General features: G+C 54.7%; 1 protein-coding gene across 4 annotated transcripts in view; it reads left to right on the top strand.

The window, feature by feature from the left end:
- ASAP2 (ArfGAP with SH3 domain, ankyrin repeat and PH domain 2) overlaps positions 861-23122 on the top strand; it is a 161976-nt gene continuing 139714 nt past the window's right edge. For 2 of the 4 annotated variants that reach the window (XM_021087867.1, XM_021087864.1), the window contains exon 1: positions 861-1063. In XM_021087867.1, coding sequence (XP_020943526.1) covers positions 938-1063 — 126 coding nt within the window. In that variant the 5' untranslated portion in view covers positions 861-937. The remainder of the gene's footprint in view (positions 1064-23122) is intronic. The other 2 variants (XM_021087869.1, XM_021087866.1) reach the window with 1 other exon arrangement.

The following is a 23122-nucleotide window of genomic DNA, read 5'->3' as shown; positions in this document are numbered from 1 at the left end:
CAAACTGGCGGGAGGCATCTGCCCGGCCGAGCCCAGCGTCCTGCAGGGGGCGAGCTGCTCACACGTTCGCCCGCGCCTGGACGGGTATCCCCGGCGGTTTCGGGGGGACACCCAGAAGGGCTCCAGGCCCGGGGTGGGGTAGGGACGAGAGGGGCGGACGCGGGCTCGGCCCGGGAGGGGGCGCGCGCCGCCGCCGCCGCCGGGCACGCGCTCGGGAGCCCGGGTGGGAGTCCAGGCCAGGGCGGGGCGGGTCCCCTCAGGGTCGGATGCGGGCCCGTCTGCTCCGCGGGCCCGGCGGGGCGCGACCCCGAACCCCGACGCGCGGCGGGCGCCCGAACGCCGAGACAATGCGGCGCGCGGCGGCGGGCGGGCGAGCGGCTCGGTGGGCCGGGGCGCGCGCCTCCTTCCTTCCTTCCTGCAGCCCCAGCTTCCCGGCGGCGGCGGCGGCGGCGGCGAGCGCGCGGATTGGCGGCCCGGCCCTCAGCACCGCCCCGCCCCGCGCCCGGCCGGCCGCCGCCCCCGGCCCGGACCCGCCCCTCTCCGCGGGAGTCGCTCGGGGCCCGCGGCTGGGTGGCGGGCACTTCCCGCCGGCTGTGCGCGTCCGCCTCGGGGCTCGCTCGGGAGCGCAGGCGGCGGCGGCGGAGCCCTCGGCGCGGCGGGCGGACGGGCCGGACCCGAGCTGCGCGGGGCTGCGCGCGCGGCCCCTGCTCCCGCCGCCCGGCCCCGCGGGCGGCCGACCTGCGCCCTGCGGCAGCTCGTGCGTCTCCCGCGGCGGCGGCGGCGGCGGCCCGCGCCCCGGCGCTTCCCTTTGTCCGCGGGCCGGGCGAGCTGCGGGCGCGGCGAGGGCGGCGGCGGCGGCGTCCGAGCGGCGGGTGGGAGCCCGCGCGGCGGCTGAGGCGGCGGCTCCCCCGCGGCCGGCCGCCCGCGCGTCGAGGCGATGCCGGACCAGATCTCCGTGTCGGAATTCGTGGCCGAGACCCATGAGGACTACAAGGCGCCCACGGCCTCGAGCTTCACCACGCGCACGGCGCAGTGCCGGAACACCGTGGCCGCCATCGAGGAGGTGAGCGGCGCCGCGCGGGCCTCGCCGGGCGGCTCCGGCCGCAGGTAGCGCCGCGCCCGCCCCGCCAGCCCGCCCCCGCCCCGGGCCCCCGCTCCCGCATCCCGGGAAAAGTTTCTGTTCCTCGGAATCCGGACGCGGCCGGGCGGACGCAGCCGAAACAGAAGCCCTTTGTTCCGTGGAGGTGGCTCGGAGGGGACGGCGGCGGGCGGGCTGGCTACCTCGGGCCTTTTGTGGACCCCTCCCTCCCTCGGTTCCCTCTCGGGCCCCGGCGGCCCCCTCGCCCCTCCGCGCCGCCAACTTTGGCCCGGGAGTCGACGCGGGCGGTGAGCGGGGTCCGCTCGTCCGCCGCGGCCGGGGTCGTCGGCTGCCCGCGGTCCCCCGGCGCCCACCTCCCAACTTGTCCAAGTGCGCCTGCCCGGCGCCTCCTGGGCGCTGCCCTGGGCCCCGCTCCGGCCGACGCTCGGGTGGATCCGGGGGACCCTGGCTGCCCGAGAAAGGTGTGCTCACCTTCGCCGGGAAGGCCTGAGCCACCCCGCAGCGCGCCCGGCGCGAGCCCGGGGAGCCCGGCTTCCGATCCCCAGGCCTTTGCTAGCCTCCCTCCCCCCAGGGACGCGGGTCTCACCTGCTCGCGCCCCTGGACGCCCCCCTTCGCCACCAGCCTGGAAAAGGCCCGATTTTGGTCAAGGTGCAAAGTCATCGTCTAGGGTTAAACTAGTAAGCCCTCCACATCCTGCGGAGAGAGCACTTAGGAACCAGCAAGCTTGGGGACAGTCGAAGCAGCCTGTGACCGAGGGTCCGAGTTTGAGAGCCCAGCCCTCTGCCTTCATTTTCCTCACCTGTCGAATGGGACTAGCATCCTCTCGGGGGTGGTTGGAAGGGTCATTGCGGTCAAGCGCTTGGCTGATAATAGGTGACTGGTTTATGTCACGTGCCTGCATTGAATAGATGATTCAGTCTGGCCTGGCCAGCATGTCCAGTTACATTCTTAAAATGGGGCACACTAGGTATTTTAGAAGAAGATGACTGGGATGGCGTGAGGGAGGGAGGTCACCAGAGCGCCTTCAATTAAGCCAGGGCACTCATTTTTTTGCCCACTTGAACAAAGCAGCTGCTGTTAGGAATTGCTTGGGGAAAAAAAATCCAGAATGTTTTCCCTCAATGGAAATTTTTTTCTTTGTAGACATAAACAGTCAATAGGAGGCTAAATCAAAAGTAGCAGATTCAGCATTCTGAATGTTTTAAGTATGGCTAGGGCATCCTCTGCCTCCCCCCCCTTTTTTTTTCTTTTTCTTTTTTGGGTGGAAGAGAGCTGCCTGTAAACCGTTTGTAGTGCGCGTCTGTGATCCCACATCGCTCAATTCTCTTGTATCAGCAAGGCTTAAAAAGGATGCCTTCCAATGAGGCAGATGGGCATGAGCGTTCAGAAGTTTTTTCGGGAGTGCTGCTTGAAAAGCAAGAGGAAAATGTTCGCGGTGTTTTGTGAATACCGCATTAACAATGTTGATGGAGTGACTGCAACCCAAAAGGTAGCTGCATCTCTGAAGGGAAGAAAGGTTTGTAAAAGAAAACTTAGCCGTGTTGAAAGTTTTGTTTCTGTTCCCTACTGCCGTTGGCTGGTTAAATATTATTAACCCTGGCAGATGTTGGAAGGCTAGGCAAATAGGAATTGCTGTTAAAATTGACATACCCTCTCCTGATTCATTTTAGTGTACAGTGTGTGTTCCAAAGCCCTTTTTTTGTGTGCTCTGCAGATTACCCTGGAGCTCAGTTACTGAGCAGATTAAAAAGAGACTAGATTTGGTCATTTTATTAAACTGCAGGCTTGCTCCATATTGCTGTCTAAGCACGAGCCTTGGTTAAAGACTCAAAAATGGAAAAAAAAAATTAAAATCATTACAGGTCTATCTCACTTTAAGCAAATCCAGTGCACACCTGAAGATGATGGTATCTGTGAGCTTGGATTTATGTGAGACCTACATTTGAAAGTTGTTTCCTTTCTGAGCGAAATCACTGTGGAGTCCTTTAAATAAAGCTCTCTTCCAAGGTGTTTGATGTTCACCCTCCATTACCAAAACTTGTCCTGCAGATGGTTTTATTAACAGGTGATGCCCTCATATTTTGATTTTAAGCAGGCTCTGGTGCTGAAATAAACCCGAGCGTGGATATTGTGACATGAAGTTCGTTTAACGGAAACATTTCAAATTTGCAGGTCCTTGGTCCTGTGTTTAAACGGACATCGTGGAATTAGAAAACGAATTCTAAACTGATTAGCCTTTGTGAGCCTCTCGTTTCCAAGATAGGTTTTGTCTGCTAAAAAGTATCCTACAACTGAAGTGTACATTTTTTTTTTTGATATGCACACTTGTAGTTGGACTGTTGTCGCCAACAGACCCCTACCCTGTCCTGTGAACCTCACATCTGTAGTGTTTAGGCCTCATCTCTGCTTTACACATGAGGAAATTGAGGCTCAGAGAGGTTAATGTGCTCAAGGTTTTAGAGCCGATGAAGTTGAAGAGCTGGCGTTTGAACTTGGCGCCATGCTGTTTGCCGAAATGATGCTGCTTTCTGTTACTTTTAATAATGCTGGATTCTCTAAAATTATTCCTTTGTCAGATCTGGGTTCAAGTTCAGACTCCACCACTTGCCAGTTGTATGAACTTGAGTGAGATACCTAACGTTTTCTCATTGTCCTTGGCTTTGAAGTCTGGATAACAGTGTCTGCTCGAGAGGGTTGTGGTGAGGACTTAAGGAGATAATACGGAGCCCAACGACTGGTAGACAACTGGTTGCATAAATGCCTCTACTTTAACAGGTTATATTAGGGTTAATCCACAGAACCTGGTGAGGGCGTTTGGCCCCTAGATGGGGTTTACGTGGGTAGGTTGGTTGGGGTGGGGGGGAGTAGAGGAAATGGGTGATGAATGGCCGAACCAGTAAGTGAGTGGAAAACTATTTATCTCTTAATCCTTGCTTATATTTGGATGAGTTTGTTGTCTTGGCAGCGGGTCAGCATAGAGCTGTGTTTTGAAATTTTCACTTGGTGATCACTTTCTCTTGGTGGAGTAATTGTTTTGCACAGTTTTAGCCGAGTCTGGTGCTTTAGCTGGAATCTGCCCCGTGTTTTGTGGCTGAATCCGAAAAGTGCCCCCCCCCCCGCCCCGGCCCTGCCCCTTGCTGCCTTCAGGGGTGGGGGCGTCTGTTGCTGTCTCAGTGTCTCTGAGTCCCTGGGCTCTTGGAAATGTTCTCAGCCTCGGAAAGCATTGTGTACGAATGTGGAGTATTCGTGTTTATGGTTTGTAGATGCTCCTTGAGAGCATCTCCCACTCTGCCTTGCTTATTTGGCTTTGTCAGATACATGGTTTTAAAAATAAATTTGATGTTGACTTGAAAGTATTAAAATTTAATCTTCTTCCTTCCGGGCCATACCCCCCTGCTCTGTTGTCCTCGGTTGCCGTGGAACTCTGACTGCTGTCACAAGCACAGGATTCTGACTGCAGGGGTAGAATGAGCATCTGGGCTGTGCAGACTCCCAGGGGCCTTGTCGTCCTTGGGGCCAGATCCCCCTCCCAGCAGTTGCAGGGGGAACCCAGCCTGCGAACTTTTTGGGGCAAGAACGTGGTTGTGGATCTTAGCCTTGGTGACTTGTTTAAAAACCAGCTCTTCCAAATCCCAGACCAGCAGATTTTGGATTTATTGTCAGAGGCCATCACCTCCTCGCCCAGTCCATTCTTCTCTTTGGAAATAATTGTCCCTGAGTCAGAGAGGGTCACCTCTTTGTGCTGTGTTTAGAAATCCGGATATAGGCGTTTGGAAGTTTTTGAGTCATTTAAGGGGGCAGCGGCCTCTTCTAAGTGATCTCCATTCTCCCTCACCCCCGATTCAGTTTCTCTCCTGCTTGTGATTAACAGTGGAAGTACTGCTGTACTCCCGGGGAGTTCCAGGCTCTTTGTTCATTCAGCAGTTATTAAGGCCCGCTGTGTGCTAGGTTATGGGAACGGAATACCAAGAGTTCTGTCTTTGAAACAACCTACAGCTTGGTGGGAGAGACAGACATCCTGTAAACAAATCAGTGCAATGAAACATTGTGCGGCTGTGACCACATGCTTGTCCAGAACCGGGGATGCGCAGGGGTGGGAGTGGTCAGCTTCGCCTGGGCCCGGGGCTTGGGTTGAGTCATGAGGTCAGGGTGGTCATTGGTGGGTGGCCCTCTGCTTTAATTACCAAGGGGTCTCAGGGTGGCCTTTTGTATATGCCGCCCTGCCTTAGGTCAGTATCGATCCACTCCCGAGCTGGTGGCCACCCAGGCTTCTGGTTGGATTTTCGTAGCCAATGGAGAGAGGGCTGCTCAGGCCACGTATTTGGAGTAACCCTTGTCCACTGTTCCAGGCCCTGAGGCATTCCTTTATGGAGCACATGCCTTCTAGGCCTGCGCTGTCCAGGGCGGCGGCCCTGGATGAGAAATTCGGGTTCTCGGCTGCCCCTCGCCCCACTTGGGGTGCTCCGTGGCCACGTGTGTACTGGACAGTGTAGGTTTAGAACATGCCGTCCTTGCAGAAAGTTCTGTGGGACGGTGCTGTTTTAGACCCGTGCAGCTCAGAGAAGGGGCCACGGACCGACAGCATCGACCTCACCTGGGCGCTTGTTAGAACTGCAGGATGCCGCCCCCCTCGGGATGGCATCTTCATAACATCCCCAGGTGGTTTATCCGGACGATAGAGTTTGAGAAGGACTGTTCCGGACTGAACCCTGGCTGCATGTTAGAGCCACTCGGGGGGCCAGGGTAGTAGACTAGAGATGCCTGACCCCAGCCCTGAAATTCTCACTTAATTGCTTTGGGTGGGGCCTGGAGCCTTGGCCTTTTTTAACACCGCTCCCGCAAGGGGGGAGTCAAGGCAATGTGTCGGGCAGGGATGCTCTAAAGAAAAGGGACCAAGAGTGCAGCAGTAGAACCTGACTCTGCAGAGCAGGAAACTGACATCAGGAAGGGCCTCTCCAAAAAGGTGATGTCAGAGCAGGGTCCCGCACTCAGTGAGGACGCCAGCCGGGGAGAGCGGCCTGTGCAAAGGCCCTGAGGTGCGGATGGCTCGGGGCTTTTAAGGACAGGAAGGGGCCAGTGTTGGAGGAGGAGAGAAGTGAGTGTGGGAGAGGATGGGGCCAGGGGGCGCCAGATCAGTCTTGGGGGGGAATTGGATTTGGTTCTGTGGTGGGAGCTGTTGGAGGGTATGAGCAGGGAATCCTCTGATCTGACCGACATTTTAAATGTGTCATGGTGGTGGTTGCAAGGAGAACAGACAGGCAGGGCCTGAGAGGAAAGGCGAGACTGGTTGGCGCTGAGCATCTGACGCAGTTGCCCAGACAAGAGGGCCTCGGCTTAGGTGGCAGCAGTGGGGGCGACGAGAGGGCCGACGGAGGCCTCTGGCCTGACGGAGCATCATGTGTGCCGGGGTGAGGTGAGCAGAACGGAGGCCAAGTTCAGTTCACTCGGGTGCCCGGTCTCCCCACGGCGAGGCTGATACGCTCTGATGTTGGTGTCAAGGCCAGTCCTGTGCTGCTCAGCATGACTTAGAACTCGTCTCGGGACCAGTGCCGAGGATTCATCTTGTTTTGAGCAGACGCTGATGGGATCAGGGCGTCGAGCAGAGCTGGGTAGACGCAGCCAAGGGGTATGTTTGCTTCTCTCCTCTGCTCCCTGTGGGCGGAGGAGAGCAGGTGATGCTTTGTTGGCTTGGTCAGATAAGTGGAATACTGTCCCCATGCAGCACCCCAAACACCCCTCTTTCCCACTAAAAAGAGGTGTGACGTCACCTCATCCTCCTCCCACAAGAGGAACCCGCGTCCTTGCTCACACTTCTGTGTCACGTGACCTTAAAGGGTTGCCAGGGCTCTTCCAGTCCTTGGTACCATTACCACCTTATCCTGTGAATGATGTGGGGTAAATGGATGGTCAGCTGGAGCTGGAATGCTTGGCCTCTGTGTTTCTGTGTATGTGGTTGTGTTGGATTTATTGATGCATAAGTGTATATGGACACATACCAATGTATTGTCACTGCCAAGGGCCAGCGATGGAAAAGGACTAGCTCCTTCCCCGTAAGGCACTTGTTTTCTCATCTTGTGGGCAGCTAAGTGTTTATGCTCTTAGCTCTTCTTTGTGCCATGGACCCTTTGGTAGTCGGGTGAAGACGGTGGACCTCTTCAGAAAGATGTTTTAATGCATCAGTAAAATACATAGGATCTCCAAGGGAACCGAACATATCGAAATATGGTTAGAAAAATGCGTTATCCTAAGGTATATTTCTGTACTAAATCATTAAATATCAAGATTTGGGAGTGGTCTAATAAAGACTTCGATTTTGAGGTACTGATGAAGGTAAGCAGTGCTGGGAGCTCTTTCTGACAACTCTAACCTTGTGTTAATATAGCTTTTGTTGGAGTCACAGGTATTGCTGATACTACCATGGTGTGCTGCTTACATTCATAATTGAGAAAAATGTTAAATTTCAGTTAGGGGCTAATGAAATACAGATGTGATTCTTTTTCTTTCTTTTTTTTTTTTGGCTTTTGAGGGCCGCATCTGCGGTATACGGAGGTTCCCAGGCTAGGGGTCTAATCAGAGCTACAGCTGCCGGCCTACACCACAGCGCGCCAGATCCCAGCCGCGTCTTGGACCTGCACCACAGCTCATGGCGATGCTGGATCCTTAACCCACTGAGGGAGGCCAGGGATTGAACCTGCAACCTCATGGTTCCTAGTTGGATTCGTTTCTGCTGCCCCATGACGGGAACTCCTGTAATTCTTTTTTCTAGTCCAAGTTTATGAACCCACCCACCCCACCCCGCCCTGAATTCAGGCCGAGAATTCCAGGCTTGATGGTAAGATTAATTTAGTTAATTGTATTTTGGAGGGAGAGAATGACTAACAGTGCTGTTTAAACAGACTTTATAATTATTATACTGTCATTGTCATGAATTGGTTCTTAGAATTTAGCTGAGAGGAGCGGCACCCCAAGCCAGCGTTAGAATTATCGAGTGAGCAGTGAAGGTATTTAGAGGCACGAGCGTGGAGGGTAAGGCTGTCGGTTGTGGTTTGACAGCCACGGTGCTGTCTGCATTTTTTCAAGGTCGGGGCTGAGTTTCTCCTGAGGTCCTGGGGGAGCTGATTCACCTCTGCCTGCCTTGGAGTCGAGCGAAACTGCGAATTGCACCTCCTGAGTCCTGTAGGTGGGACTCAAGCGGGGCTGCCAGTTCGCCTCTTTTCCCTTTCTTGTTTCTCTGGTTGGTCATAAGCCGGCCTGGAGTCTGCAGGGCGAGCTTCCCTGTGAAGCCGTGGACTAATGGGAAGCAACTGCCCAGAGTTTTGTGTTGTTTTCCGTGAGGTTACATGTTTGAAATGAGGCTGGTGTGGTGTGAGTGCATTTGGGGTATCAACAGAGTGAAAAGTGTCATTGTTGGTAAGTGTTGGGTTTTTTGTTTTTTGGTGTTCTCTCTGGCCTATTCTGTTAGCATTAATTGGGCACTTATTGTGCGCCGTGCAAGCTATAAGTTGTTCACGCATATGAGCTCTTAGCTTATGTAAGATTTGCAGAAACCCCTGGAAGGTCCAGAGAACCTAAGCCCCTTTCCAAGATCGCAGGGCTAGGAAGAGGTGGAGCCAGGATTCAAACTCAAGCATTTTGACATGTGCGTCAGCTCTGGTCGCTGCCAACTGCCTCTGTCAAAGGCCCGAAGAGGCCCTCCACGTGCCGCCTTGCTCTTGCCGTCCGTCTTGGCACGTTGCATCTATCGCACGTCCTGAGTGGACACTTCTGGGGAATCCTGCCGCAGGGCTTCCTCTTTGCTCCCTTTGTCCTTGTTGCTTCGGAGCGGCTCCTCTCTACCCTTCACTGCTCTGCTGACGTGCCCAGCCCTGCAGAGCCGGGGGCCCCGGGCGCCGCCCACAGCCTGGCAGGAGGCCTGTCCTACTAGGGTATCGTCAGTGACCTCATCCCTCCACGCAGCGCTGGAGGCGGCTCCAGCGGTGGGGCTGCAGCTGTTGACGATCACGTCGAGGGGCTGAGGAGGTCAGTCGCCTGTAATGATGGATTCCCTCGGCTTTCAGGATTCTAGCCAGGGTGTCCGGGTTTGCCCCCCCCCCCCCCCCCAGTTTCCGAGAAGAAAGCACAGTCTCACTCGAGTTTGTTTTGTTTTGTTTTTTAACATTAACGACACCAGTGGCCAACATTTCTTTGAGACTTAATTCTGGATTAAGGACTCTGCTGTGTTTGATTTATTTTTTGTCTCTTTAGGGCTGCTGCACCCACGGCACATGGAGGTTCCCAGGCTAGTGGTCCAATTGGAGTTATAGCTGCTGGCCTACACCACAGGCAGCACAGCAACACCAGATCCGAGCCAAATCTACAACCTACACCCTAGCTCACAGCAACGCCGAATCCACTGAGCGAGGCCAGGGATCGAACCCGCAACCTCGTGGTTCCTAGTTGGATTCATTTCCGCTGTGCCATGACGGGAGCTCCGACTCTGCTGCGTTTTAAATCGATTGTTTTGATTGTTGCACCCTTGCAGCTGTCCTGCGAGGTGTGGGTCGGGTTGTCGCTTCTATTTTGTAGTTGAGGAAGCTGAGGCCCAGACAGGTTACAGGCCCGCAGGCAGCCACCCGTCCCACGACTGGCGGGGTTAGAGCAGCCTGAGATGGGCGTGGCTCCTGCCTCGCCCTCCCCCTCGCTCAAGGCCTCCTGCGGGGGTCTCTGTGGTGCCCAAGATCCGCTGCAGGTGCTTCTCTGGGCGTCCTTAGTGCAGGTTGTCGATCTTCCACAGGCCGGTCCGCGTTGTCAGTGACGGAGGATGCGAGGTCACCCAGACGGGGCATCAGACTCACCCCTGGGGAGATGCTTATTAAGAGGCCTTAACTGCCTTGGAGTGAGTTAAAAGGACACAGCTACCCCCCACCCCCTGTCAGCGCCGGGGCCTGAGGACGCTGTCACAGCTGCTCGTGACGGACTCCAGAGCCACGTAGGCAGTGATCAGGCCCGTGCAGTGCTCCCTGGCTGCCTGCAGGTCTGGGTTTGGAGAGGCGACCGTCGAAGGGTGAGTCCTGATGGGCAGAGGCGTCAGCGCCGTGCTGCCATCGAGGGGCTTCGGGGAGATCCCGAGACGAAGGAGAGCGTTCAGTCCTCGTACGGGCGTTATTCCTCTGACGGCCCTGGCCTGTCCCCAGCCAGGGGTTGCACCCCGGGCGGCTGATTTCCCTGGTCGCCCCTCGGTGGCCTCCGTGGTCCAGTGGAGGGTGGCTGAGCGGTTTCTCCTCGGTCCGAGTCTGCAGCAGCGTTCGCCGCCTCTGACACGCGTTACTTCTCCCGACCGGCTCCTCCGCGTTCTGCTGGTTACTCGTGGGCATCCTTTTCTAGAGGGTAGAGGTGAAATAAACCTCTCCCTTCCCGCTTTAAAGGTCCCCTCCCTGCAGATGTCCCTGGAGCCCTTATGGGGGTTGGCCCCTGAGCTGGCGTTTCATTGGATGCATCGCTGCTTTCGGTTCGGGGCACGTGGGGCTCTGTGGTTGGCTCCGTCTCACCTCGGGGCTGTCTTTCCAGTCTTTGCTCCCGCCTTGGTCTCTGCTGTGCTTTGCTTCTCTGGGGAAAAGAAGGTTGTGTTAGTGACCACAGGGTCTTGTGATCGTTACGTTACGTCCCTTGGACTGTTGAACTTGAAGTGATAGCTGATTTTCCGAAATCGGGGTTCCAGTAGCTGTCCCCCAGGCTTCGGGGGAGCCAGTATTTCATCACGGGGAGATGTGCGGTTACGAAGCCCTGCGGATTGGGTCGTGTTCATGTGGTGGAGTGAGAGCGCCAGCGAGGCGTGGAGGAGCGGGTTCTGGTTCTGATATGGTCTCCACCTTGCTGCGGCATCTTGCAAGCCACTGCCCTGGATGTCTGGTCTCTAAATGAGGTGTTGGCACCAGTTGATCTCTGACTAACCTCTAGCCTGAAACATCTCATGGTTCTTTGTAACACCTATATTCTGTTTGAAAGGATTCTGGAATAAATGGTGGGAATAAAAATCGGCAAAGAATGGCTAGCTTGTAGTCCTGAAAAGTGCAGATTCGCAATTAGTCAAATGGCGTTATAAAACAACAACCTTTCTGTGGCGTCCCGAGGCCCTTACTTTTGTTGTTGATTTTCTTCTAAGTTGAGATACAATTCACATGCTAAAATCTCCCCTTTTGCTAATTCATGATTTTTTTAAGTATACTCACAAACATTGTTCAGCTGTCATCTGTATCCAATTCCAGAACTTTTTCATCGCTCTAAAAACCCCACACCCATTTGCAGCCGCTCCCCATCCCCTTCTCCCTCAGTCCCTGACAACCGCTACTTTCTGCCTCTAAATCTGCTTATTCCGGACATTTCATGTAATGAAATTATACAGGATGTGGGCTTGTGTGTCTGGCTTCTTTCACTTAGCCTGATGTTTTCAAGGCTCATCTAAGTTGTGGTATGAATCTGTACTTCATTCTTTTTCCTGGCTGAGTACTATTCCATTGTAGGTATATATAATATTTTGTTTACCCATTCATCAGTTGATAGACATCTGGGTTGTTTCCACATTTTGACTATTATGAATTATGCTGCTGTGAATATTCTTTTTTTCTCTTTTCCTTTTCTGCCGTATGTGCAGCATATGAAAGTTTCCAGGCTAGGGCTCAAATCTGGGCTGCAGCTGCCACCTACGCCATGGCTGCAGCATCTCTGGATCCTTAACTCACTGTGCCACGGGGGGAATGCCAGAACATTCTTTGTTTTTGTTTTTGTTTTTTTAGGGCTCTACCTGCAGCATGTGGAAGTTCCCAGGCTAGGGGGTTGAAGCGGAGCTGCCCCTGCTGGCCTACATCACAGCTCATAGCAATGCTGGATCTTTAACCCACTGAGCGAGGCCAGGAATTGAACCTGAGCCCTCATGGATAGTAGTTGGGTTTGTTACCTCTGAGCCACAACGGGAACGCCCAGAACATTCTTGTATAAGCTTTTGTGAGGGCGTATGTTTTCAGTTTTCTTGGGTATGTACCTAGGAGTGGGATTGTTGGGGCATATGGTAACGCTAACTTTTTGAGGAGCTGTCCGACTGTCTAAAGAGGCTGCACCACTTCCCGTTCCTAACACTGAGGTTTGACACGTCTGCTTTGATTACATCCATCCTGGTGGACGGGGGACTCTCGGTCCTGGACTTGATTGCCTTTCCCTGATGGATGACTGGGGCATCGAGCATTGTTTCATGGGCCCGTGGCCTTGGTGTATCTTCTTTTACGTTCTTTGCCCATTTTTAAATTGGATTATTTGTCTTCTTGTTGTTAAGTTGTACGAGTTGTTTTTTTTGTTTTGTTTTTTTTTTTGTCTTTTTGCCATTTCTTGGGCTGCTCCCGCGGCATATGGAGGTTCCCAGGCTAGGGGTCCAATTGGAGCTGGAGCCGCCAGGCTACGCCACAGCCACAGCAACTCGGGATCCGAGCCACGTCTGCGACCTACACCACAGCTCACGGCAACGCCGGATTCTTAACCCACTGAGCAAGGGCAGGAACTGAACCCGCAACCTCATGGTTCCTGGTCGGATTCGTTAACCACTGCGCCACGACGGGAACTCCAGAGTTCTTTATATATTCTAGAAACTAGACCTTTAACAAAAGCATGCTTTGCAGATATTTCCTCCCATTTTCACCCACCCAGTGGTGTCCTGCAAAGCACAGATGTTTTGAATTTGATGAAGTCCAAAGTATCTCTTTTTCCTTTTGTTGCTTGTGCTTTTGTGGTCATACCTAAGAAACTGTGGCCTAATACAAAGTCGCAAAGATATACACCTGTGTATTCTTCTCAGCGTTTTATAGTTTCAGCCCTTACATTGAAGTCCTTGATCCATTTTGAGTTTGTTTTTGCGGTGGTGGGGACAGATGTGAAGCAGGATTATGTAAATATCTCCTTGTCCCAGCCCCAAAGACTGTCCTCTCCGCCTTGGATACTCTTGGCACCCTTTGGAGAAATCAGTTGATGTTTGAGGTGTGGGTTCATTTCTGCGCTCGGCCGGTGCATTGCTCTTTACCCTTACGCTAGTTCCCAGCTGTCTCCACTGCTTTAGGCTTACGGTGCTTTGGGAAGTCAGGAAGCCTGAGTCCTCCAACTTTGTTTTCTTTTCCAAGATTGTTTTGGCCGGAGTCCCTTGCATTAGCATGTGAATTTTAGTATCAACTTGTCAATTGCTACCAAAAAAAAAAAAAAAAAAAGCCAGCTGGGATTTTGCGGGGATTGCCGGGAATCTATAGATTACCTTGGGGATTATAGACGTCTTAACATCTTCCATTCTGTGACCGGGGGATGTTTTTCCACTTACTCAAGCCTTTAATTTCTTGGAGTGATATGTTATAGTTTTCAGTGTACAGGTTTTGTGCTTCTTTTGTTGAATTTATTCTTTAGTATTTTATTCTTAATGCTTTTGTAAATGGAACTGTTTTCTTAATTTCATTTCTAGGTTGTTCATGGCTAGTGTACAGAAATAAAATGATCTTTGTACATTGAGCTTATATCCTGCAGTCTTGGCGAGCTTATTTATTAGCTCTAATAGGTTTGCGTGTGTGCGCGCGTGCATGTGTTCGAATTTTCCATGTATGAGGTCATATCATCTTCAGATAGAGATAGTTTGATTTCTTCCTCAATAGTCCGGGTCCTTATTTATTTTCATTGCCTCGTTGCTGGATCAGTTCTTAATCATCTTTAAATGCTGAATGGGTTGCGCAGAATAGGGGCTCAATAACTTCATGAATGACCGACCTTGGTATTAAGAAACAGCTTGTGGAGTTCCCTTGTGGTGGAGCAGGTTAAGGATTCTGCATGCTGGGGGTGTGGCCAAAAAAAGAAAACAGTTTGTATGTACAGCCAAGCTTCCTTATGTTCAGTCGGTTTTGTTTTTCTTATTTGGGCTCTGAATGTACTGAAAAATTGGAAGACGTGTCTGCTTGGTCTCTGACGTTGCAGCGTTGCCTGCATCGGTAACTGGTTTTTGGGTATTGGCCTCATTCAGCCAGGGTGTTGTGGGGTCAGGGAGGCGTCCTGTCCAGAGCTGGGTCTTGTCTGTCTCTGCAGCAGCAAACTCAGAAGAACTCGTGGTTTTTTCCTAGTTGCGTGGCTTTCTGGTGGCATTTTTCCCTAAGGGTCACCTCGATTTGCTCACTGGGGGGACCCCTCACTTCTAGACAGAGGGTTGAGAGTCCTGGTTTGCTTCTCATCTTGTAAATTCTCTTGTTGGCTTTTCTTTTCTTGCACATAGGAGTGAGGTGTGTGCACTCCCCAGGCCGTTGGCCTGTCAGAACCTGTGGCTTTTGTTGGCCCTGGGGGTAGCATGCCAGGCCGCAGGCTTCTGCTTGCGAAGAGGCGCTGCTGGTCTTTGCCTCTGGGACCTGGTCGCTTGTGCTGCGGTCTAGGCCGTGTCCAGAGCTTCACACTCTCCTCCCCCCTCTCCCCAGCCTTGCTCTCTTACCTTCACCCCCAGGGCCTATTTCCAGACCCGGTCCTTTCTTCTTAAAAGAGGCTCTCCCAGCCAGAGGGGGCTCAGGAGGCAAGCTTTAATTTGGGATTTAGGCTGAGGCTTCCTTCTTGCTAAAGCTGCTGCTTTGGAGATGACATGTAAAGCCTTTCCTACCTCCCTGCCGCCTCTCAGTTTTCCAGAACCAGGTTTATTGTTCTGTCTTTTAAAAATGATTTGTTATCTTCTGCCGCAGTGTGGAAGGAGCTTAATTTTTGAAGTGCACTGTTCTCTTCCTTATGGTCAGAGCAGAGTAAAGGAGGTTTGATTGATCTGAGGACAGAATTGCTTTCATCATAGCTAATAGGAAGTCTCTCAAGGGCTTCTGTTTGCTCTTTCAATTTATGAGCCTCCCTTCCTCCCTCGGTGTCTGCACGCGGCCGGTGAGGCCTGATGTGTCACGTTCAGGGCTTTATTCCCGCCCCCGATCCCCAGGAGCCGGCTAGGGTTCTGACAGGGGGTTAGATCTGGGTTTGAATTGGGGAGTAGCAGTGTCTGCCAATGAGCGTTTCAGAAATTTCTCACTGGTTTTCCAAAGGCGAATGTCCTGTGAGGTTGAATACTCAAAGGCACGCCTTAGGACCTGGAGGTGAACAGAACCCCCGGGTAGGAGTGAGGGAGCTGCTGTTTCTCTGTAGATCAGGGTCGTCCTCAGGGTTCTAGAAAAGACCATGCAGAGAAACGGAAACAGCGGAGAGCCGTGCTCAACAGCCGAGGCCAGGGGAGGGGCGGAAAGGGACTCGGACTCTCAGGAGTGGGGGCCGCCCTGCCCCGGGGGCCCCGAGGGTCTCCGCACAGGACGGCGGAACCTGTCCAGGCCGAGCTGCACCCCGTGCTCTCTGCCGCCACGACGGGCCCGGAAGCACGTGGTCCATGGAGGAGAGCTGGCCTGGAAGGAGGTTTTGTGAGTCCCACTGGGTGGTTTGGATGCGTGTTCGTTCGCTGAGAAAGTGCAGTGACGTGGGACACTGCCTGCCTTGGGTGCTGGCCCGCCCGGGGCGTCTGGTGCCGCTGTCAGGCGGGGCTGCCGGCCGGGCGGAGGGGTGTCGCTGGGACCTGCCGTCGCCGCGAGGACAGCCCTCGGCTCTGGCTCGGCTCTGGCTCGGCTGCCGTGAAGGAGCGTGAGGTTGCGGTCTGGCCCCCGGGTGTCTGGGCATTTCCGTTTGGGGTGAGGGGGCGTCCCAGTCCCCAGGCACCCCGCCTGCAGTCAGGTTTCCTGTCGACCCTGGCACCGAGCCCAGCTGGTGCCTGGCTCACGGGTCTCACAAAATGCCTGCTGAATGGGGAGGCCCGGGTGATCTTTTCGTTTCTGTGATTTTATGTCTTTCCCTTCGGAAGTCTTGCTGTATGTTTAGACATCTTTGTTTTGATTGTCATGTTACCTGTTGAAACAGGAAAATCTCTAAGAATTACCAAACTCGGAGTTCCTGTTGCAGCTTAGCAGACGTGAACCAGTATCCGTGAGGATGCAGGCTGGATCCCTGGTCCCACTCAGTGGGTTAAGAATCTGGCGTGGCTGTGGCTGTGGTGTAGGCCGGCAGCTGCATCTCTGATTCAGCCCCTAGCCTGGGATTGTCCATATGCCATGGGTGCGACCCTGAAAAGAAAAAAAAAAAAAAGAATTACCAAACTCTCTGCTCTGGAAAGCATCCTCACATCTGATTTCTTCATTGAAAAATATATTAGTTATGTCTTCTCTTCTGTAAAACCTTCGCTAACATCCTCAGATCATCAGAACTACTTTCACCTCTGAATTCCTAAAGCAATTGCTGCCTCACTTTTGGGTCCCTTTTTATTCATCTGTCTGTCCGTCTCTCCACTGATCTATTGATTGATCCATCAGTGGACTGATGTATCCATCTGTCTGTCCACCCATCTACCCAGCCGTCCACCCATTCATCCATCTGTCATTGGCCCAGACCTGGGATGACTCAGCTCGAAGCATCGTGTCTCGTGCAGCGGTGGTGTGTGGGGGTCCCCAGCGTGTGGAGGTGCGCCCTGTGTGCTGGGTCAGCCCCTCCTGCCTCGCTGGGTGCTTAGATGCTTTGTGGGGGTGGGGGCCTCACCGGGGTGTGGGAGTTGGATCAGTGCAGGTTAGGTTCAAAGATTGGCAAACTACAGTCCACTTGGTTTTTATATATATATAAAAAAAGCGTAAACTAAAATAAAGACGGTGTTTGCAGTTTAAAAAGAGTTATGGGCGCCCGTCGTGGTGCAGCAGAAACGAATCTGTCTAGGAACCATGAGGTTGCGGGGTTCAATCCCTGGCCTTGCTCAGTGGGTTGAGGATCCGATGTTGCTGGGAGCTGTGGTGTAGGTCACATACGCAGCTTGGATCCTGCGTTGCTGTGACTGTGGTGCAGGCTGGCAGGTGTAGCTCCGATTCTACCCCTAGCCTGGGAACCTCCATATGCCTCGGGTGTGGCCCTAAAAATAAAAAAATAAATAAAAAGAGTTATGAAAAGGAACCCCCAAATCTGAAGAATGTGCAGCAGACTGTGTGTGGTCTGCAAAACCTAAGCCGTTTGCTGTCAGGCCCTTTACAGAAAGAGTTTTCCTACTGCCAGGTGAGAGGATTGGGTGTGAGTATAGAGTCTGTCCCAGCCTGGGCGGCTGTCTGCCTGTACGGAGCCTTGACGTTGCTTAGTCTAGGGGTCCACGTGGCACCCAGCCCCTGGCTTCCCCATCGCCGCTTGCTGAGATGACCAGGCACTTGCTGCCTGAGGAAGCAGCCTTTTCTACCCCAGGTTGTAGGGACAGGCTGAAGACCTTACAGTGGGGGAGTGAACCGGGCAGAGCTGGGCAGGGGGGCGGTGGTGAGGGGGTCGGGGGAGAAGGACCCAAGGCAAGATGCCCAGGGAGGTGGTCCCTGGGGTCCGAATCCACAGGCGGGGGCGCACTGCAGGTAGGCAAGGGGCTCCTCGTTCGGCAGCCACTTGTCCCCTGGGGTGGGTTTGGTGGCTCTGCTTTCAGTCCTTCCTTCATTAAGTGCAGGGGGCACCTGCTCTGTCCCGTGCCCTGGGCCCCGGAGTTCCTGCCTCGAAGGTGCCCGTGAGCTGGAGGGGGAGAGAGACAGTGACTCCGCCCGGGAGAGGGAGCGGGACGGCCTCAGAGGCCAGCACAAGACGGGCTCCTTGAAGGCAGGGTGGTTGTGCGCGAGTGTGTCTCGCCCCTGGTGCCTGGCGCACACCAGCGCCTGGAGGCGAGTGTTTGATCTCTGGCCCTGACCCCGTACACAGAGAGTGATGCTGTGTGTCCTGGACGTGAACTGGTGCCGAAAGGGTTAAAAGGCCTCTCTCGACCTTAAAGGAACGACCTTTAAGGAACTTATTTTTAAAAAGTAAAAGATCAGCCATTAAGTTATTCAGTCGGTGCTGTTTGTTTTACCTGAAGCTCCTGCCATCCGCCTTGTCACCGGCCAGCTCTGAGGAGGGCTGGGTCCCGCTCCTGTTCCCTCCCCCCCCCCCCCCCGCCACTTTGAGCTTTTTCCTCGCAGCACCTCCTGCCTGCTGTCTTGGCCTGAGAAGGTCCCTCCGGGACGCGGGGCTCTCTGGCTGCGGGGCTGCAGCGTGGGGGGAGGTGGGCGGTAGCCGCGCTCGGCGTCCTGTTCTGAGCCCTGGCCTCTGCCGAAGGGCTCCCTCGGCTGCCCCAGGGGGATCAGTCTCCCCTTCTTCTCTCCCGCTTCAGACTGGGCTCTCGGCCCCAGGGACACGTCCGAGTGGGAGGGAGGACCTGGGGACCCGGTCCCAGGGAGCCTGGGACACGGCAGTGGGCGGTGCAGCCGCCTAGAACCCTGCTCTTCCCTGACCTGAACCACCAGCTGGGCTCTCACCCGGGTGAGGACTGCCGGGTGGTCTGGAGAGAGCGCGCAGTGGGCACCTCGGTCAGGGAGCCACCCCGCATCCCGCCCAGCCCGCCAGGAAGGCATCTTGTGGCCCCAGCTGGGTGGGACAGGGGACTGTCAGCGCTGGGCGGGGGGCAGTGCGGGAGTTGGTGTGCAGACCCAGGCTGAGTGCTCGCTTCTGCTCCCTGGTGAGAGAGTCCTGCAGTTGCGGGGGGGGGGGGGCTCCAGGTGGCAGAGGACCCCCCCCCACTCCCCGTGGATCTATAATCCCACCCGTTTACCTTCCAGGTTCTTCTTCAGCCCTCCTGTGCCGAGGAGTTTCCTTTTATCACTAGTTGTCCCCAGTAGCTGATCTCCTCCAGTTTTAGGGCACCTGGCCTCTGCTGCCCTGCTCAGCCCTTCCTTATGGGAGGGCACCTGAAGGGGGACTTGGTGTTCCGGCCTCTGTGTCCCATGGTGCCCGGCCCCAAGGCCCTCGCTCGAGCATCCCGCTGGCTCTAGCGGCAGGCGCGCCATTCCCCCACTGGGGACCTGCTTCCTGCGTTTGTGTTCCGACTCCCTGAAACCAAACTGCAGACTCCTGAGAGCAGGCGCTCTTTTGGAAATAATATGCTCGTATTTTTATTTACACTTGACTATTTTCAAAACACTTTGGGCCGGACAAGTTTATGCCCATCTTACAGCCGAGGAAACAGCCTCCCAGGCGTTCATGGCTTCCTAAAAGAAGATACTAGTCAGTGCAGCCCTGAGACTTGAGCCAGGATCCTAGGGCTCTTGTCAGCGAAGGATCTTTCTGTTCCCAGAGCCATCTGAGCACCTGGGAGCTGCTGTCATCGTTTTATCAGGTTAAAAAAACATGTGGGTACAGGACTGGAGCACACGTGCATTTGCACAGATTCGTGTGCTTAGAAACGCCTTTATTTTAAAAGAGATTCAAAGCGTTATGCACGCGTTGTTGCTATGTGTTACTGTCTTTAGAAATGACTAGAGAGGACAGAATTCAGAAATACTTGCTCATTACATCAGAAGAGAGTTAGTAGTACCCGTTACTGTTAATATTAGTGGAATTAGCTGTTCCGGGAAAAGATACTGTTTATTCATAATAACCAGATAATAGCAGCAAGATTGGAGAGGAGAGCCCGGATGACGTGGAGTGTAGGGGTAATTATAATTTAAATGCTGTGGAGGGGTCTTTAAGTTGTGAAGAGCTGAGATGCAGTGGAAGGCATAACTCATGTCTTGTCTATACCAGGAGGTGCTCCTGGGCTCTGTACCCTTTCGAAGTCATCAGTCTTGGATTATGTATCGTTGGAATGATTATCTTTTAAGAGAAGCTTCCCTTCCTTCAGTGTTAAAAATACGTTTCTATCATGTGTCACAGTGAGTTCTCTAGTTACACTGCATCTTCCTCTTTTTATATCCTGCCCACGTACTTGCTTATCCTTGAGGAGAAGAGAGAGGGATTTTTAAGTGGGAGCCAAGTGGTACCCAGGCTTTGGGTCCATGATCACGTCCCCCATTTTTACAGTTTTCTTGTCCCTTTTGGTTGCTGTGTTTTGATGTTTGGTTTTAGAGCTCCCCTGTCTTTGGGGAAGGTCAGTTCGGTGGTTGCAGGAGAATCGAGCCCATTCGGGGGCTGGTGATGGTGTGGTTTTGTTATGCTTCGGAAAGTAGAGGATGCCCTTGCTCCCGAGTTGCTCTGTGATTGACGAATGAATAGTCTTTCCATCTGGCTGCCACACGGACGGGCGGAAACGATGGTGCCATTTGAACATCACATCTCTCAGTCTCCCAAGGGACAGCAGAATGTCTGGGAGCTGGCACACCCAAATGCAGATTATCTCCACTGCTACCCAATGTATGTAAATTTATGCTGCTGGGTTGACAAAGACGTGATAAGCGATGCGCTTCCTAAATAGTGTTATGTAACTGAAAATTTCGTTTCTCCATCACAGTGGTGAAATACAGTTCCTGCTGAATTTCGGTGTGACTTCCAGCAGCTCCAAAGCCCCTGATGGAGTGAGTGCTGGCCTGGCGGTCTGCTTGACTGCCGTCTCCCCGAGTGGGGTGCCCTGATCGTGAGCAGGGAGAAAGTGGATGGTCCGGCTAGCGAGATGGCTCAGCAGAGGAGTGTTAGTAGCGATTTGGGGAAGTTGGGACAAGGGAGCGCTTTGGGAGAGAAAGTCACCTTGCCCTTGTCCAAGTTAAGTCCCTCTTTCCTCCGGATGATTACCTCTCACATTCAGGGACAGAGTCCAAGCAGGTTGCAAGATAGACGGTTGCATCAGCAGGGTCGGGCGGAGGACGGGGCACGTGGTGGGGGAGACTCGGCCTCGGTGCTGGGCGTTTCCGTGCTCGCTTTGCTCCCGCTCCGGGGACGTTGGCAGAGGACCAGACCTCCCTCGGGGGCCCTGACGGGTGCACATTAGCCCCGCTCCTGTCGTCTTCACCTTCTGCCTCTCTTGGCCTTGACAGAGGCATCTCCCCATCGGACGAGGCACCAGCCTGAGGACTGTGTGTCCCGCCCTTTGCTGAGCCGGGCGCCGGGGGGCAGCTGCAAGTAGGTGGATGTCACTGCCCTCCTGGGCGTGCTGCTGGCCTGGTGGGAAAGGCCAGGGTGGCCGGTGTGGTTCCTGCAGGAGCCTGAAGCTTTGCTGGATCTGGAAGCAGACTCAGGCATTAGGTAGCCGGGAACAAGGCCTGATGCACACAGGACCCCTCCAGGGTGTTTACTGAATGAGAGAGAGGAGAAATGGCACCTGGAGAGACAGGCGAGCATTCTAGGAAGAGGGCAGAGAGCCCGAGCCCAAGGAAGGAGACAGGCTGCATGGAGGAAGCTAAGAAAGCGTGGGCTCTGGAGGGCTCTGAGCCTGGGCGGGGCGTGCTGGGGCTCTGTCGGTGTGGACAGGGTAGAGGAGAGTGTGTGTGGCGTGAAGGGGCATCCTAGCCCTGCTCCGAGAGGACAGGACGGCCCTGGTTGAGAGGAGGGAGCTTTATGATTTCTGCAAGGGGGGGGTGACCGCGTTTGCTTATTCCACCTCCTTCATCGAAGGTCTGCCTGCCGTGTTCAGGTGCTGGGCGTTTCCTAACATGAATAAAGCCCATCCTGGATTTCTAGGAGTTCGCAGTTTTACAGTGGAAACAGAAGCGTAAACAAACAATTACAAGATGGTTTGATAAACATGGTAAAATACAGAGGCAGTTGCTGTGGCAACGCCAAGTCGGATAACTCCCCGAGCGAGCCAACAGGCTGAGATGGGGCCGCTGTGCGCCTGGGTCAGCTCCCACCCCAGCGAGTGGGTTTACCACGCAGACGTCTTAGGGCCGCCCTGGCAGAGCCCAGGGCCTGTGACGTCTCTGGAACCAGCAGGAAAACCCCGTGCTGGGACACGGGGTTCCCCAGGGGGCAGTTCTGCAAGCAGCTTGCAAGAAGCGTTCCCTGGGTAGACTGGGCCTCACGGAGGGGAGGAGGGGTGGCAGGGTGGAGGGGACCCGCTGCTGCCAAGAGCCGAGATGCGAAATACAGTGGCCGCATCTCCTGAGCGGCTTGGTGCGGAGGGGGGTTCTCGCGTTCATCCGGGCTGGGAGCGGGGGCAGGTACGGGAAGAGGAGCGTCGCTTCCTCCTGTTCCAGGGACGGTTGCCAGGAGAACATCTGCCTCCATCGTCACTGGAAGAGCCCTTGCAGTGAGATCAGCGGGCTCTCCGAGGGTTTGCATGAGAGCGGCTGAACAAAGCCGTCTCTGTGCGGAGCTTTTGTGGGGCCCGGGGCAGGGTGTGAGGGAGGCCCTTGGTGGCTCCAGGTGGCAGGGGACAGGTCCTCCTCTTGCCTCCCGACAGAATGAAAACCTGTCCGTTTCCGGAGGGGAGCTGGCCGCCCAGACTCCGGTGGGTCTGTGGTTGTGAGTCGCTTTCCCTGAGCCGCTTCCTTCCGTTTTCCTCTCGCCCCAGTTCCTGCGAGAGGACTTCCTCTTCCCCAGCAGGGCAGGTGCTGGCGTTCCTGTCCCTGGAAGGGCTTTCTCGGGTGATCCTGCCTCTCCCATCCCCCCACCCAGGCCTTGTCACCCCCGGGAACAGGGACAGTCTCCCCTTGACTCCTGACTGGACTCTCAGGCTCCCAGCCTTGTTCTGTGAGCTCCCCCCTCACTGACTCCTGCTCTGGGTCAAGTACGAAGTCACGGCTGATTCTGAGCCCCCGATTTCAGGGACGTCTGGTGTGGTGGTAGCAGCGCGGGCTCTCTGCAGCCTGGCTTCTAGTTGCAAAGCTGGCCTGCCACTTGCTGAGCAGGTGCCAGGGACTGATCGTTAGGTGGTGCAGTTAAAGTTGCCCGTGTGCTGCCTGCGTCTTCCTCGTTTTGCTTAGAGTGAAAGTCCTTCGATGAAGGTTCCTCCACTGTCTTCCAGGACCCAGCTCCGCTGCCCCGGCCACGCCGCCTCCTGGCTGCTCTGCGGACACAGGGGGCCTCCACGGCAGGACCCTTGAGCTGGCCCTTCCCTCTGTCCAGGGCCGTCTTCCCTCCTGAGCCACCCGGCTTACTCCCTTTCCTCCTTCCTCTGTCCCTTCTCGGGTGCGTGCCAGCCCCTGCCCTCTCTTGTCCCCGCAGCTCTCGGCACCTCCTAAGCTACTATGTCATTTCCTTCCTTGTTAGAGCTTTGTTTC

The sequence above is a fragment of the Sus scrofa genome, chromosome 3, assembly GCF_000003025.6.
Source record: "Sus scrofa isolate TJ Tabasco breed Duroc chromosome 3, Sscrofa11.1, whole genome shotgun sequence".
NCBI lineage: Eukaryota > Metazoa > Chordata > Mammalia > Artiodactyla > Suidae > Sus > Sus scrofa.
This window is presented reverse-complemented; position numbering and strand designations above follow the sequence as displayed.